Source organism: Bidens hawaiensis, unplaced genomic scaffold, assembly GCF_021521415.1.
Source record: "Bidens hawaiensis isolate Kalapana, Puna unplaced genomic scaffold, B.hawaiensis_p1.1 tig00030814_1, whole genome shotgun sequence".
Lineage (NCBI taxonomy): Eukaryota > Viridiplantae > Streptophyta > Magnoliopsida > Asterales > Asteraceae > Bidens > Bidens hawaiensis.
In genome coordinates this window covers 143,614-160,373 of record NW_027495158.1, presented here as the reverse complement: position 1 = coordinate 160,373, position 16,760 = coordinate 143,614, and the positions used below count along the sequence as shown (strand labels likewise).

Here is a 16,760-nt window from a genome sequence, read left to right as displayed (position 1 = left end):
CATAACTTTTTGACTAATTTGACACACCACCTTTTCAAATAATATTATTTATTTTCTTAATAACGTTTTTTTAAATATGGTTATTTAACAAATAAAAAGTGTATTAACAAATAATGTTTTTAAATTCGTTTTTTCTTTTTTATTATTTATTAGTTTTCTAAATATCAGTATTTAAAAAAAATACAATTTAATATTAAAAAGATTTTTTTAATAAAAACACAATGTTATAATATTTCAATGGACATCCGCCATTTGAAATATGCAATAAATATAAAAGGTAGAAACACATCGTTTTTATATACTATAAATCAGTGTCGTCCCTTGGGGGTGGCTGGGTGGTCGACGGCCACATGCCCGACTCCCACCCATAAGGGGTTATGAGTTTAGTCTCATTTAAGACATGTTTAATCTTTTTATATAATTTTTTTTTACACAACACAAGTTATAACCAAGTAAACTCATATAAAAAATAAATTGTTTAAACCTAACAAAATACTCATTTTACTCCTTTTACTTACGGCCCAAAAAAATTCGCCATTTCAAATGGCGAATGTCCATTAAAATATTAAAACATTGTGTTTTTATTAAAAAAATATCTTTTTAATATTAAATTTTGTATTTTTTTAAATATTGATATTTAGAAAACTAATAAATAATAAAAAAGAAAAAACCAATTTTAAAAACGTCATTTGTTAATGCACTTTTTATTTGTTATATAACCTTATTTAAAAAAAACATTATTAAGAAATTAAATAAATAATAATATTTGAAAATGTGGTGTGTCAAATCAGTCAAAAAGTTGTGTCAAATCAACCAGAATTACTATTCACATCCGCCATTTGAAATGGCGGATGTCAAGATGACATCTTCCATTTCAAATTGCGGATGTCCATCAAAATACACTTTTACACATAGAGGTAGCCTACTTTGGAAATTGTGACCTTCTAGTCAAACTGGCGGATCACCAAAGTTGACATCCGCCATTACAAATGACGGAACACGTGGTAATCGTTCACCTCACCAGACATGATCTGACATGTCTCACTTGTTTGTTGACATCCGCCATTTCAAATGACGGATCTCCCATTTACTTAATATAATTTTTCTCTCTCCTAAAACCATTTTATCCTTTATGTTTTTCCTATTTCAATTTTTTTTTCAATATTACAAGGTCCCAAAACCAACCCCATATTATAACACACCACAAGTCACAAGATAGATACATCCAACGTAGTCACGTGAACTGACGAGGATGTATCTATCTGCCACCTCATCCTCGTTCACAATATATATTCACACACAATATTTATTCATCAACTCCATCTCTTCAACCACTCACAAACAACACAAACAAACAAATAATAAAGAAATTAAGAACATGGCTACAGAGGTTGTAGTGCACCAACATGCTTCCATCGGTAACTCCGTTAACCACAGTTGTTGCAAGACCGGACCGGGTTATGCCACCCCGTTAGAAGCCATGAGTGGTCCTAAAGAGTCGTTAATATATGTCACGTGTGTCTACACAGGTAACTTATTATTGGTTTTAGTTTTATATTTTGTGCTAAGAAGATGAAATTAGATTCGATCTGTTTATATGAAAGTGTTTATCCAAGTGATTCAGTTCGGTTTTGTGCTAAAACCGAACCAATGTCAGGTTTTTGATTTCGGTCTTTTCGGTTTCAGTTCTTTTGGTTAATAATTAGGCCTAAATTTTTTGTTACTTGATAATTAATTGATTATTGTACATTTATTAATTCGTTGATTACTATACAGATGTGTTAAATTTAGCCATTAGCCAATTTGAAGGATTTGTTAGCGGTCAAGCAAAAATTTATACATTCATTAATAATTAATTGATTATTACTTGATAATTTATTTGTTACTTATTTAATTAATTGAGTATTACTTAATAATTAAATGATTGATTATACATTTATTGATTCGTTGATTATTATACATTCCTGATATGATAAATTTAGCTAGTAGCCAATTTGAAGGATTTGCTGGTGTTCTAAAAAAATTATACATCATTGATAATTAAATGATTATTACTTAATAAATTTTTCGTTACTTATTAATTAATTGATTATTACTTAATAATTAATTGATTATTATAGTAATTAATCATTTATACATTCAGGGTAAAATATTTGGGTTAAACTATTATGAATTACAATCATATAGTTTTAAATACAAAGTAAAAATCTATAGGTTCGGCTTGGTTTTTCGGTTTTTGCTACACGTAAAACCGAGACCGAACAAAAAGTTTGATTTTTACAAATACATAAAACCAAATTGTCGGTTTTAATTTTGGAACAAAGTTTTCGGTTTCATACATACACTTAATTTAAGCCAAGGTATGGATAAGTTGTTAGTTTTATAATTTGGGGTGTTCGGATGTGAGAATAATGTAATTATTATTTTTTGAAGTCACAAAGTATAGTTTTGGTTGCTTGGATTGGATAAAGTGACTTTGGAAACCTTGACCCAAGGGACATGATAATGATTCAACCCTTTGACTTTTGACGCGGTTAGCTCTCCATCCAATAAGTCAACAAAATGAATAATCTAGTTGAAAATATGCTAAAAGTGACAATTTTCCATACAATGAATCTTGTAAAAAAATACAGCGGCGCGACTTGTTATCCGTTTTTCTTTATTACAAAATTTCAAATATGTTTGAAGTTATTTGGAACATTTTGGATTCCGATCTAAAACTGGTTATTTGCTTATTGCGTTTTGATACGATACTAAAGTGTGTGGATGGATTTTTAGGAACCGGAAAGGAGAAACCCGATTTCTTAGGAACGGTGGATGTGGACCCCGCATCAAAAACATATTCACAAGTGATCCACAGAATGCCGATGCCTAACATAGGCGATGAACTGCATCATTCTGGTTGGAATGCATGCAGTTCTTGCTTTGGCGATTCAAGTACTTCAAGGCGGTTTCTTGTTTTGCCGGCTCTTGTGTATTTATCTCTAACCTCCTATTAACAGTTGACTTCCACTAGTCAAAAGACTAGTTTTAAATTATTGTCTGTTTCATTATTTCAGGTCTGGTCGAATATATGCGGTTGACACACTAAAGGATCCACGGGCCCCCACCTTACATAAAGCGGTTGAGCCCGCTGACATCACAGGCAAAACTGGGCTCGCATTTCCCCACACCGCTCATTGTCTTGCTTCTGGTGACATAATGGTGTCCTGCCTCGGTGACAAAGACGGAAAAGCCGAAGGAAACGGGTTCCTTCTACTTGACCAAAATTTTAATGTGAAAGGAAGGTAATTAACTAATTATTTGAATATAACACAATTATATTGTGCTATGATATGAAGCTATTAAACTAATATAAATAATGCAAAATTGGTTATGTTTTAGGTGGGAGAAACCGGGGCATAGTCCGTTGTTCGGATATGATTATTGGTACCAACCTCGACATAAAACCATGATTAGTACATCATGGGGCGCCCCGGCTGCTTTCACAAAGGGATTCAACCTTCAAGACGTATCAGACGGTTTATATGGTCGTCATTTGCACGTGTATAGCTGGCCCGAGGGTGAACTTAAACAGACAATTGATTTAGGTCCTGACGGGCTTTTGCCGTTAGAGGTCAGTACCTTATTTTTTTTTTTATATATATATACTCATTTTTTTTAATTATAGTTCAATTTTAAAATCTGTTCATAACTAACAAAATGATTGTATTCATGACTTTACAGATAAGGTTTTTGCACGACCCGACTAAAGATACAGGGTTTGTCGGATGCGCGTTAAGTAGCAACATGGTTCGGTTTTTCAAGACCTCGGATGGATCATGGAGCCATGAGGTGCAAATTTATATTTTTACTTCATTTCATGTAATATGACTTTGGTTTAAGAAAACTTTTTAAAAATGAAATGTTTAAATTTTTTGTACAGGTGGCAATGTCGGTGAAACCGGTTAAGGTCCAAAACTGGATTTTACTGGAAATGCCCGGGCTTATTACTGATTTCTTAATTTCTCTTGATGACCGGTTTCTTTACTTTGTAAACTGGTTACATGGGGATATTAGACAGTATAATATTGTGGACCCTACGAGCCCGGTTTTGGTTGGCCAAGTTTGGGTCGGTGGGCTGTTTCAGAAAGGAAGCCCGGTAGTTGCTGAGAACGAAGACGGTACAACTTATCAAGTTGATGTTCCACAAGTCAAGGTACGTGTTAATGCAAGTAGTATGATATTATCATTCAGAACTGGTTAATCGATCCGTAATTAAAGAATCAATGCATTTAACTTTAAACAAACATGGACACGGAACACTTGATCGGACATATATTTATGTACGTGCTTGTTCGTGTAAAAAATGAACATCTTCATGTCGTTTATGTTCGCTCATTTAAAATCTAAACGGACAATTCATGAACATAAATGAATTAAAAGTAAACAAACATATATGAACAACCATAACAAATACAAACAAACATTTATAAAACGTTAAGTAAATAGTTCATCCAATATGTCATTAAAAATGAACATAAGTGAATATAAATGAAAGAACATAAACGAACATTCACGAAAATAAGTAAACATGTGATCATATTCGTTCATTTAATTAATAGAACGCAAACTCTTGGTTCATGTTCGTTCGTTTACCGGCCTAAGAACATGCTCGCTTTAATAAAGCATTAAGAATCAATGACGACAGTTTTATAAATGTTTCATTTAGGGACACCGGTTGCTAGGGGGGCCACAAATGATTCAACTGAGTTTAGACGGGAAGCGTTTATACGTCACAAACTCGTTATTTAGCAAATGGGACAAACAGTTTTATCCAGAAGTTGTGGAAAAAGGATCTCACATGTTACAGATTGATGTCAACAATGAGACAGGTGGACTTTCTATAAACCCTGAGTTCTATGTTGACTTTGGAGCTGAACCAGATGGTCCTTGTTTGGCTCATGAAATGCGGTATCCGGGTGGTGATTGCACTTCAGATATATGGATTTAGACCTTAATAATAAAGCTCTTTTGTGCTAAAACTTGTACTTGATTTGCATAGTTTGATATCATGAAACTGTGGGTTATGTACTTCTATTAGAAAATAAAGTTTCCATTTTCTAGTTTTTTTGTGACAGTGAATACTTATTTTAAAATATACCCATTTTGGCCAAACTCGTTTTGATCTTACCCAAGTTGATACTTTTTTAATACGGTCTGTACGTTTTGACCTGAACCCGTTTTAAAGGTAATTTGGTCAACAGTTTTACCCATTGACGGTAGCTTGAACTTTAAAGAACTATTATTTATCATCTACAATACAACTAGAGAAATTGACGACGACTTTTTTTCATCACCATGTTTGTGAAAATTATGAAAGCGGGAATGCTAGAACGAGTTTGGCTGAACGACATTATACAACATGCTAGAAAAATCTTCATTGGCCTGAAGAAAATTAGGAAGACTTGTATGGTGGCGATGATTAGTTTGTTCTTCTTCCTGTTGAATGGGTTCCCATTGCTCTACCAGAGGACCCAACACGTTAACCACATAACTCATGTCAGGTCTCTGAGACGGGTCAAATGTAGTGCACTGGCCAGCTCGGCTACCTTGAAGATGCTTTCAAGTATTGCTTCATCATCAACATTAACAACTTGGTCTATGCAACTTACCATGTTTTCCTTGGAGAGTACATGGACCCTTCTAAACCATGTAGCCAAATGACAACGACCGTCTGACATAGTTTCATCTATTGCTTTTCGGCCGGTAACTAACTCCATTAAAACTACCCCAAATGCGTAAACATCCACCTTTGTTGTCACCCTCCCGGTGCCTGTTAAGAAAGTTAAAATTCCAGCTTCCAAGTTTTATATAAACTAGCTAGAGCGACTATTTATATTTATAACGAATATAATCGCAGAAAAATTAAATTTAAAGAAGTGAAGGTGGTAGTTCTCACCGGCATACTCTGGTGGCATATAACCGAAAGTCCCTGCCCATCTTGTATCAACCGAGTACTTTCCATCAAACACGATTTTTACCAAACCGAAATCCGCTACCTTTGCTCTCATGTGATCATTAAGAAGGATGTTAGCCGACTTTAAGTCTCGATGAATGAAGCTTTGTTGTGCCAAACTATGCAAATACTCAACTCCTCTTCCGACATCTAAAGCAATTGAAATCCTTTGTTTCCAACTAAGAGGGGGGATTTTAGCTTCTCTCCATTCAAACAAATGTTGACTTAAAGTTCCTTGTGACATGTATTCGTACACCAAAAGTCGCTCGTTACCACTAATACAATAACCAAGAAGACACAAGATGTTTATGCCTAACTTTTGTTAGAACTTCAAGTTCTGCTTGGAACTCTTTCATCCCTTTTGTTCAGACCGCATCAATTTTCATCCTCTTGATTGCAATCATTGTTCCATCATGCAACTCGCCTTTATAAACGACTCCAGATCCACCTCTCCCCAACACATTGTTGTCACTGAAATGGTCAGTGATTTGGTCAAGCACTTGAATGGAGATCATTAAATTGCCATTTTCGGAAATAGGCGTATGGCTATGATGTGTGCTATATTGACTCTGTAATTTGGTAGGAACTCCAAAATACTTGCAGTAACATATATACGAATACGCCACGATACCAATAAAAAGAAGAACACTAATCACAATAACAATAACCATGCCTCTTGAAACAAGTGACTCGGGTGGCGGTATATCATCATAATTTGGACTGCTTTGACCTAAATACAAATTGTTTTCATGTAAAAACCTCACTTTTTGTGGGAATTCAGGTATAGACCCGTCAAGATTATTGTTTGATACATCAAGAAGTTCAAGATCCGGTAAAGATGTCAATATCTCAGGAATGGAACCCATGAGATTATTGTCGTTCAATAATAAACTCCTCAATGATGTCAAATTCACGAAAGATGGTGAAATAGTACCCGAAAAATTCTGTTTTGCAAAGTTTACTGTGGTCACATTCTTCCCATAAGAATCACATGTAACAAAGGACCAATTGGCACAAGCATTATTACCTTGCCAAGACATCGCCATTGACATCGGATACCCTAGAGCTTCAGCGACCTTTAGGAGGGTCGCTACTTGTGGGTCACAATTTCTGGCAGTATCTAAACAAAAACTATTAGTATCCAATCCTAATTCAACTTTCACACCACTTCGAAACAAGGGTAATGGACCTTGAAACTTATTGTTTTGTAACGCAACGTTGACTAATTTAGGGAGAGACATCAACGAATTAGGAACTACACCTGTTAATTGATTATCCCTAAGTTGCAAATCAAAACTATTGATACATTTCGATAGATCTGGTATGGCACCGGTAAATGAATTACCTTGTAACCAAACTTGATTAAGACGTGTCATGGAAGAGAGGACGTCAAGCGTACCAGAAAGACCTTGATTCTGATTGTTAAGCCAAAGATTGAAAATTTCCGATCCACCAAAAGTTGTAGGTAGTGTACCAATGAGATTATTGTAAGACAAACGAAGGTTCTTTAAATTAGGGAAATGATCAAAAATGTCCGGAATGGAACCGGTAAGGCAAGCATTGCTAGCTTCAAATGTTTGTAAGTAGTTGCTTTGAGTGAGGTCTTCAGGAAGACTCCATGGTGACAAATGAACATTATCAGAAATGTTAAAACTCTGGAGATTGGTGAGACCGAGAAAAAACCCGGGAGGAATTGAAGTGAAATTGTTGCCATTAAGTAATACTTGTTCTAGGAAAGAGAGGTTAGCTAAAGTTGGTAAGTCACCCGATAATGAATTGCGTTGGAGAGCTAGTGTTCTAAGTTGTGAAAGGTTATTTAGATTATAAGGAAGAGTCCCGGTCAGTGATCTAGAAGCTAGATTGATGTCGCTAACACGCAATGACTCATCACATCTGATTCCTTCCCAACCACAAAAGTTGTCGCACTACTAGAAAACAAGTCATTTTCTCACAAAAACTTCATACAAATTTCCTACGAAAAGTAGTTCCAACAGATTTCCAACAAAAAAAATAAGCTCAAACTTTGCTACAATATTATTTAATAAACATCATGAATAGATTTTGTAGGAAAGTTGTAGGAAGTTTACAACCACATGTTTTTGTAGCAATTTTGTTAGAAAAGCGGTTGGAAAACGGTTGAAAACGATTTTCAAGCATGTGTTTTTCCAACAACTTTTTTGTTAGAAAAATTGTTAGAAACTGAATTTTCCCAACAAATTTCCTACAATTCGGTGGTAGAAAAACACCTCTTTTTCTAGCAGTGTCGGTTTTTCAGGTGGACGGGGTAGGGGAAATTGAGGTTGCTAGTCTTGACACGACGGCAGCCTCATTGGCCGCGCAAGACGATAGGAATAGGATGAAGGAAGTGAGGCAGAGAAGGAGGCGGCAGCCATGGCGACGAGCCATTGTTTTCAAAGTAATTTGATAAGTGAAGACTATAAGGTATGGAAACCCATTAAGTTATACCATAGTCTAACGTGAGTTAATGTGGGTGACTTTGAAAATGGCGGTCTTCCAACGTGAAGTAGACAACCGACTGATTTTTGAATGAAATTTCAAAGCTTTGAAAATTCAATTACCATAAAAACATGCTGCCACATTTAGGAATAAGAACCTTTGGTTAATAATATCCCAATTTATTACTTTTTTTTAACACATACTACCTATTTATTACCAAAAAAGTCGATTGGTCCAATGTGCATGTGATGTGTTTCTGATTATGATCCCTATAAATTTTCTAAGTGATAGAAATAACATAAATCATATGGTTGAATTGATAATCATGTTGCTCCTTAGGTTCAAAAGAAATGTAAATAAGATTAGGGGCACCTCAATCAGTTTAGGGGCCTAAAACGAAATGAAAATTCAAGGGCTTTTTCCAAACTTCATTAGTTTAAATCTTCCTTTATCCTACTTGTTTATAAGACTTTAAGTTTGAGAATAAAGCATAACATTGTGGAATATTCAAGTTCGGTTTTGGTAGGCCAAGCTCATGTCGGTGGGATCCTGGGAATAGCTGAGAATGAAGTACTACTTATATCAAGTTGATGTTCCATAAGTCAAGGCATGCCTTTTGACTGTTGACACCATAAAAAAGTTAATGTCACGTCACCATATTTATTTGTTAGTGAGTGAAAAATTTAAAGTATGCTATAGATAATGATAAAAAACATTAACTCTTACATACATGTATAGAAACTTAACTTCTTAATCGGATACAATATTCTTGAATTATCAAAGTTTGCTAAAGGGGCAATTAAGTAATTTTGTTAGTAGTATGATATTATCACCTATAACTGGTCGGTTAATCAACCCGTAATAAAGAATCAAATATTATTTGATTGTTTTATTCATGTTCTTCATTTAACTTTAAAAGAACATGGACACGGACACTTAATGGGATATATATTTGTGTTCGTGTTTGTTCGTTTAAAAAATGATATTTTTGTGTACGTTTATGTTTGCTCATTTAAAATTCTTAACATACAATTCACGAACATGAATGAACATAATTGAACAAATAAACAAACATGAATGAATATGAACAAACGTAAACAAATACGAACAAACATAAACGAATAAATAAATAAATACAAGTAAACAAATATAAACCATTATGTAGATATTTGATCCAAAGTGTCATCCAAAAGTGAACATAAATGAATGAACACAAACGGACATTTATAAAGATAAATGAACGAAAGAAACATGTCTTCATGTCCATTCATTTAATTTAATATAACACAAAATTTTTGTTCATGTTCGCTCGTATATTTGATGAACAAACATAAACGAACTTCTCATCAAACGGTTCACGAACTGTTTGACATAGCAAGGAGTTGAAGTTAAATGAACTTTAACGTGTTTCAACCATTGATGGTTGCCTGAACTTTAACGAACTATTATTTATCATCAAAAAATACTACAGAAATTAACGACAACATTTTTTCATCACCGTGTTTGTGAAAATTATGAAAGTGGGAATGCTAGAACGAGTTTGGGTGAACGACATTAAACAACATGCTAAAGGTATCCTCATTGGCCTGAAGAAAATTAGGAAGGCTTGTATGACGGCAATGATAAGTTTGTTCTTCTTCCTGTTGAGGGGGTTCCCATTGTTGTACAAGAGGGCCCAACACGTTAACCACATAATTCATGTCAGGTCTTCGAGACGGATTATCTGTAGTGCACTGGACCGCTAGCTCTGCCACTTTGAAGATGCTTTCGTGGGTTGCTTCGTCATCAATATCAAGAGCTTGGTCTATGCAATTTACCATGTTTTCGTTGGAGATGGGTACACTTCTAAACCATGTAGCTAAATGACAGCTCTCATCTGACATAGTTCCATCTAGTGCTTTTCGGCCTGTAACCAATTCCATTAGAACTACCCCAAATGCGTAAACATCCACCTTTGTTGTCACCCTCCCGGTGCCTGTTTTCACAAGAAAAGTTTGATTTTTCAAATATACAAGTAACATATACATAGTTTTACTAACATAATCAATGAATAGTAACAAAGAAATCATTAAAAGAGGGGCAAAACTAGAAAACTGATTTAATCCATCCTATCATAAACATAACGCAAAGTTTTGAGCTTTCAATCTGGATATGTCTAAGCAACTGTATTATGTTCACTTATATTGGGACAAAGGGGGCGTTTGGTTGAAATAGGATTAAGATTATCAAGCATTGAAATGACTATACCCATAGGACTGATTGTATATGGTGTTCTCTTCACTGCTACGGGTGCGAATTTATGAGACTATAAGAACCTAACACAAAATTCGTGGATTCATATTTGGCCTATACGTGCTCTAGTTAGTTTCTAGTCGAACCCATAAACACATTTTTCCCACAAACACATTTTCAAGTCTCGAACCGGTATGAACACATAACATGAGATTGGATAACCCCCAAACTTTATTATAGCCAAGAAAATATAACACTAAAAGCTTGATTACAACCTTACTATGGCTAGGTATTAAAAGTCTTAGAGTACAAATAAGATTGCTAAAGTACTACCTAATTTATTATATAGGATAACTACCCAACTTGTCATTATCCACCTTAACCATCTCTTCTTGTGCTCCAAGTTTCGGCATGTTACTTGTCACGCAAGTTAGTTCTGTCCCAAGGTCGGTATAATTAGCCGATACATTTAACTAAGTGATTTATGTTGTGTGAAGTTCACAACTAGACCCATTTAACAAGTTTATTACTGTTATCACTTTAATGGAGTTCTTATTTTATTTATTAGTTTAGAAGATAAAAGAGAAATAAGCATTAGGTTTAATTGTCTTAAATACTTATATATAGACATTTATATATTGTAACTTTAAAATACATATATGTAGAAAAAAAAAGAGAAAAAATGCATGGTCAAATAGGCCGTGTTCTTGTCGATTCGACTAGAAAAATCTATTGGTAGACATACAAGGACAAACAAACTTTAACACCAAAAAAGTTTTCTTGATTCGTTACTGATCCAGAGGGAGTGACTGTGTTTCCGAGCTCAAAGGAGATCGGGAGAGGGAAGGAAATGGTGGTAGTGACATGCACAATGGTGGCGGTATAATAAATAGACCTTGAAGAAAAAGAGGAGGGAGGATTGGAGATAATTTGATCATTCATGTACCGAAGGACATTTGGTATAGCGATTTTAAGGTGTGAGAAACCATGTCTCTTCCATCAGGTTGAGGATTTGAATCCCATGAATTGGTGGAGAATGGTGTAAATATAGTAGTAGTTTTAGAGGATGTGTTAGCCATTCAAAGAAAATTTGATCGCTAATTTTGTTTTATACTTGTAATAATTTTATATAAACTAGAGCTGGGGCCATGTAATTTACTTGTAATTGTAAAAAATTAAACCGAAAAAATAAAGGTGGTAGTTCTCACCGCCATACTCTGGTGGAAGATAACCGAAAGTCCCTGCCAATCTCGTCTCAACAGAGTCCTTCCCATTAAACACAATCTTAACCAAACCAAAGTCTGCTACCTTTGCTCTCATGTTATCATCAAGAAGGATGTTAGCCGACTTTAAGTCTCGATGAATGAAACATTGTTGTGCCAAACGATGCAAATACTCAACTCCTCTTCCCACGTCTAATGCAATTGAAACCCTTTGTTTCCAACTAAGAGGTGGGATTTTAACTTCTCTCCAATTGAACAAATGCTGACTTAAAGTTCCTTGTGACATGTATTCGTATACTAAAAGTCTCTCGTTATCATTAATACAATAACCAAGAAGAGACACAAGATGTTTATGCCTGACTTTTGTTAAAACTTCAATTTCCGCTTTGAACTCTTTCATCCCTTTTGTTCCGTTCGCATCAGATTTCATTCTCTTGACTGCAATCATAGTTCCATCATGTAACTTCCCTTTATAAACGACTCCAAATCCACCTCTTCCCAATACATTGTTGTCACTGAAATGATCGGTGGCTTGGTCAAGCACTTGAATGGAAATCATTAAACTAACACTTTTAGAAATAGGCATCTTGTTATGATGGTTAAGATCACGGCTAACTTGACTCTGTAATTTGGTAGGAACTCTGTCACACTTGTAGTAACACACAAATGACACAATCCCAACAAAAACAAGAAAACTAATCACGATACTGACAACCATGCCAGCTGAAACAGGTGACCCTTGTGAATGTGGAGATGCACTCCCACCCAAAAAAACTAGAATTCGATGTAGACTTGGGTTCACTTATTAAAAAACTGTTATCATGTAAAAATTTCATTCGTTGTGGGAATTCAGGTATAGGCCCAGAAAGATTATTGTTTGACACATCAAGGAGTTGAAGATTCGGCAAAGATGCCAAGATATTTGGAATAGAACCTGTGAGGTTGTTATCTTTCAATGATAAAATCCTCAACCAAGTCAATTTTCCAAAGGAAGGTGAAATAGTACCAGAGAATTTATGTTTTGTAAAGTTTACAACGGTCACATTCTCCCCATAAGAGCTACATGTAATAGAGGACCAATTGGCGCAAGCATTATTTCCCTCCCAAGATTCCGCCAATGCCATTGGATACCCTAGAGCTTCGGCAACCTCAAGGAGGGCCGTCACTTGTTGGTCACATGGTCCGGGTGTGGCTAAACAGAAATTGTTATTACTTATCTCTATTTCAATCTTTGCACCACTTTGAAATACAGGCAAGGGACCCTGCAACATATTATATTGCAAGCTAATGTTGGCCACTTGTGGAAGAGACATCAACGAATTAGGAACTACACCTGTTAATTGATTATCCCTAAGTTGTAAATCAAATATATTGATGCATTTTGATAGATCCGGTATGGTGCCCGTGAATGAATTGGCATGTTACCAAACTTGCGTAAGTTGAGTCACGGAAGAGATTACATCAAGCGTACCAGAAAGGCCTTCATTCTGATGGTTAAGCCAGAGATTTTGAATAATTGATCCACCAAAAGATGTAGGTAGGGTACCGGTGAGATTATTGAAAGACAAATGGAGTTTCCACAAACTAGGGAAACTATTAAAAATGTCCGGAATGGAACCGGTAATGCCAGCATTTCTAGCTTCAAATGTTTGTAAGTTGATGCTTTGAGTGAGGTCGTCAGGTAGACTCCATGGTGACAAGTAAAGATTATTTGAAATTTTAAAACTCTGGAGATTGGTGAGACCGAGAAAAAAATTTAAAGGAATTGAAGTGAATATGTTGGAATTGAGATGCACTTCTGTGAGGAGAGTGAAGGGGTATGCACCCGCCTTAACATCGAGCGGGGCGGATCAACCCACAAGATATAGACAAGAGGCTTGAAATCAGGATGTCATAAAGACACAAAGCCAAAACCTATGCGCGTGACGCATATCACATATGCTCACGCATCACACATGCTCACGCATCACTGTAACATCCCGAAATTTTTTATTTTGATAAATAAAAGAAAGTTATGTTTAGTAATTTCACGTTTTAGTTATTTAATGTCGAGTAAGGAACGGGTCTTGGGCTTAGTTATTTTATGAACTCGGCCTGTCTCGACCCGTAGGAAGCCAACCCGAGCCTAACCAAACTCGTAGTATATAAACGAAAGTTCTTGACACTTCCACCATTTTCACCATCTTCCTTCACTTACACCCACCCAAACACTCTCATTTCTAGAGAGAGAAGCTAGAGAGAGAAAGTTCTCAAATCACAAATCCGAGTCCACAATCTAGTTCCTAATCGTTTTTGGTAAGTCCCTCTCGAAAATCATCCGTTTTCATAACCATTTTCGAGCTCAAATCGAGCAAAAACTCCCTATTTTCGTAACTTGAGTTTTCGGGTCAAAAACCGCCTTGTTTTGATGTCAAAATGCAAGCTTTTGTGTTTAAAAGTACAAGGAATCGATAGCCCTTTCAATCCCGAGCATTTCCATGTCAAAAACTTCGATTTTGGGTCAAAAATCTGGAAAATCTGGAAAACCCGTGGGTTTCTCCGTCGCCCAGCTTGAAGGAGTCGAATCAGACTCATTCGATCGAACCAGTCGATCGAATCAGTCCATTCGATCGAATGCGTAGATCGAACAAGTCCAGTCGACCGAATAGGGAAGCAACCGAATAGTCTCCAACTCATTCGATCGAATGAGTTTTGTATTCGATCGAATGAGTGTTGTATTCGATCGAACGTGTTCCTGTTTGATCGAACGTGTTCCTATTCGATCGAACGTGTTCCTGTTTGATCGAACGTGTTCCTATTCGATCGAACGTGTTCCTATTCGATCGAACGTGTTCCTATTCGATCGAACGTGTTCCTATTCGATCGAATCAAGCCAGAACCAAGCTGTTTCCGAGTTCGCCTAAGGTTTAACTTCGCCTGAAGCGAAGTTCGTTTATAAAATGAATTAATAACCTACTGGAAAATGTGTTAAGGCAGTTATCGAAAACGAGTAGTAGTAGTTAATTGATATGTGTAAATATTATACAGTTAGCCGAGCCCAGTTAAAGAAAGGAATTTCAATCAACGGAGAACGTAACCGTATTCAGGTGAGTTTCTAGCCCCATTTCCTTGTTATGTTTTCGGGGCTGTGTGCATACTCGATGTGAAGTGTGAATCCACTTACTTTAAGTGGTAAGTGTATGCTATAGATGTTATATGAGGTATATATTTATAATGCTTGTCGGTACGTGAACGATCTTCGGATATTGCACGTATCGCCAAGGATAGCGATTGCCAAGTGGTTGATAGTGTGTATGAATGATGTGATGTGACTTGTTCACTACGTAAATACTAAACTAATATGAGTGTGACCAAGGCAGGTTGAGGTAGAGTGTGTTAGAGGTAGCAGGAGTCTAGTAAGGGTGTTAGTGGCATAGCGTGAGTGCGTGATAGGGAAAGCCTATACGTGCCTTCGTTATTAAGTGGCATAGCGTGAGTGCGTGATAGGGAAAGCCTATACGTGCCTTCGTTATTAAGTGGCATAGCGTGAGTGCGTGATAGGGAAAGCCTATACGTGCCTTCGTTATTAAGTGGCATAGCGTGAGTGCGTGATAGGGAAAGCCTATACGTGCCTTCGCTATTAAGTGGCATAGCGTGAGTGCGTGATAGGGAAAGCCTATACGTGCCTTCGTTATTAAGTGGCATAGCGTGAGTGCGTGATAGGGAAAGCCTATACGTGCCGTTGTAATTAAGTGGCTAAGCTGTAGGGGTAATTAAGTGGTTAAACAGTGGCATGTTAGACAGTGGACTATGTGTCTTCGGATACGTATATATATATTGTATGAAGTGGTTGTATGATAAGTTGCTTGATTAACTAGAACTCACTCAGCGTAGCTGACTTTTAGTATGCACGCAGGTGAGCTGATTATAGAGTTAGCATGAGGATGACACACGGCATGGATTGAACGGCTGGCATCTGAAGAAAGAAGTAAAGATGTTTTAAATATAAAGTTTTGTGTTATGGTATCAAAGAAAAGATTGAATGATTTGTAACAAATGATTGATGTTTTATATTCCGCGAAAAGTTTTAATAAACTCTGATTTGAAGAACTGTGTTTATGAGTAAATCCGACGCGAAAGTAGGGCTTCCGGTAACGGGGCCTTACAATCACACATGCTCACGCATCACACATGCTCGCGCATCGCATATGCTCACGCATATCACATCTGCGCATGGCGCATATCACATATGCTCACGCATGCTTACGCATACCACATGCTCATGCATATCACATCTGCGCATGAAACATCTGCGCGTGAGAATAAAGAGAAGACCTTGCGCATCCCCGGGATAGGCGCATAAAGGACAACACAACAAATGAGACAATAGTCTAATCCAAATCAGGATAAGGACAACCATGATTGTACTCATCAGACAACCTTCCAGAAGGTATCTTTTAAGGAATAAAGAATGTGCTGATGTTGACAGCTGCCAATGAAGGGTGGACAACTCAGCAAAACCCATGTGCCACCACGTGATGGCACATGGGTAAGGAAAAATACCTTGGTCAGAGATTAATCAATGAAAAAGCACCAGGTGTCCTAAGTACACGTGGCGCGAAGCAATAGGAGGAGGCCAAAAAGGCCCTAATTGGGTCTAAGCCCAATCATTGGAAACCCTAATACTATAAATACTACACCACCTCCACAGTTGAGGTCAAGCAAGAAAATACATTCTAAGTCCTTATTCATTTTCACATTCTTATCATCTTCTCCTGCAATATCTTATTCTCACACCGGAGGGTTACCCCAAAGAGGACCCCTCTGTCCCTTTCTGAGGGGTAAGTTCACGGTGTTGTTCGTTTTGTAGG

The 16,760-nt window shown here is 36.5% G+C and overlaps 1 protein-coding gene and 2 pseudogenes across 2 annotated transcripts; 1 reads left to right on the top strand and 2 right to left on the bottom strand.

The window, feature by feature from the left end:
• Window positions 1–1,252: 1,252 nt before the first annotated feature.
• LOC143581145 (selenium-binding protein 1-like) lies at window positions 1,253–5,076 on the top strand. The gene is made up of 7 exons (XM_077063991.1): window positions 1,253–1,529; window positions 2,779–2,974; window positions 3,060–3,287; window positions 3,385–3,616; window positions 3,727–3,834; window positions 3,926–4,198; window positions 4,712–5,076. Exons 1-7 carry the CDS (start codon window positions 1,253–1,255, stop codon window positions 4,991–4,993), a joined length of 1,596 nt encoding a protein of 531 aa, XP_076920106.1. The 3' UTR covers window positions 4,994–5,076.
• A 193-nt stretch (window positions 5,077–5,269) lies between these two features.
• Window positions 5,270–8,598, bottom strand: LOC143581152 (receptor-like kinase TMK4 pseudogene; annotated as a pseudogene).
• Window positions 8,599–9,761: 1,163 nt separating this feature from the next.
• LOC143581144 (receptor-like kinase TMK4) lies at window positions 9,762–13,654 on the bottom strand (annotated as a pseudogene). The gene is made up of 2 exons (XR_013143786.1): window positions 11,896–13,654; window positions 9,762–10,430 (listed from the first exon to the last, which is right to left on the bottom strand). The product of XR_013143786.1 is annotated as a receptor-like kinase TMK4 (transcript).
• Between the last annotated feature and the right edge of the window lie 3,106 nt (window positions 13,655–16,760).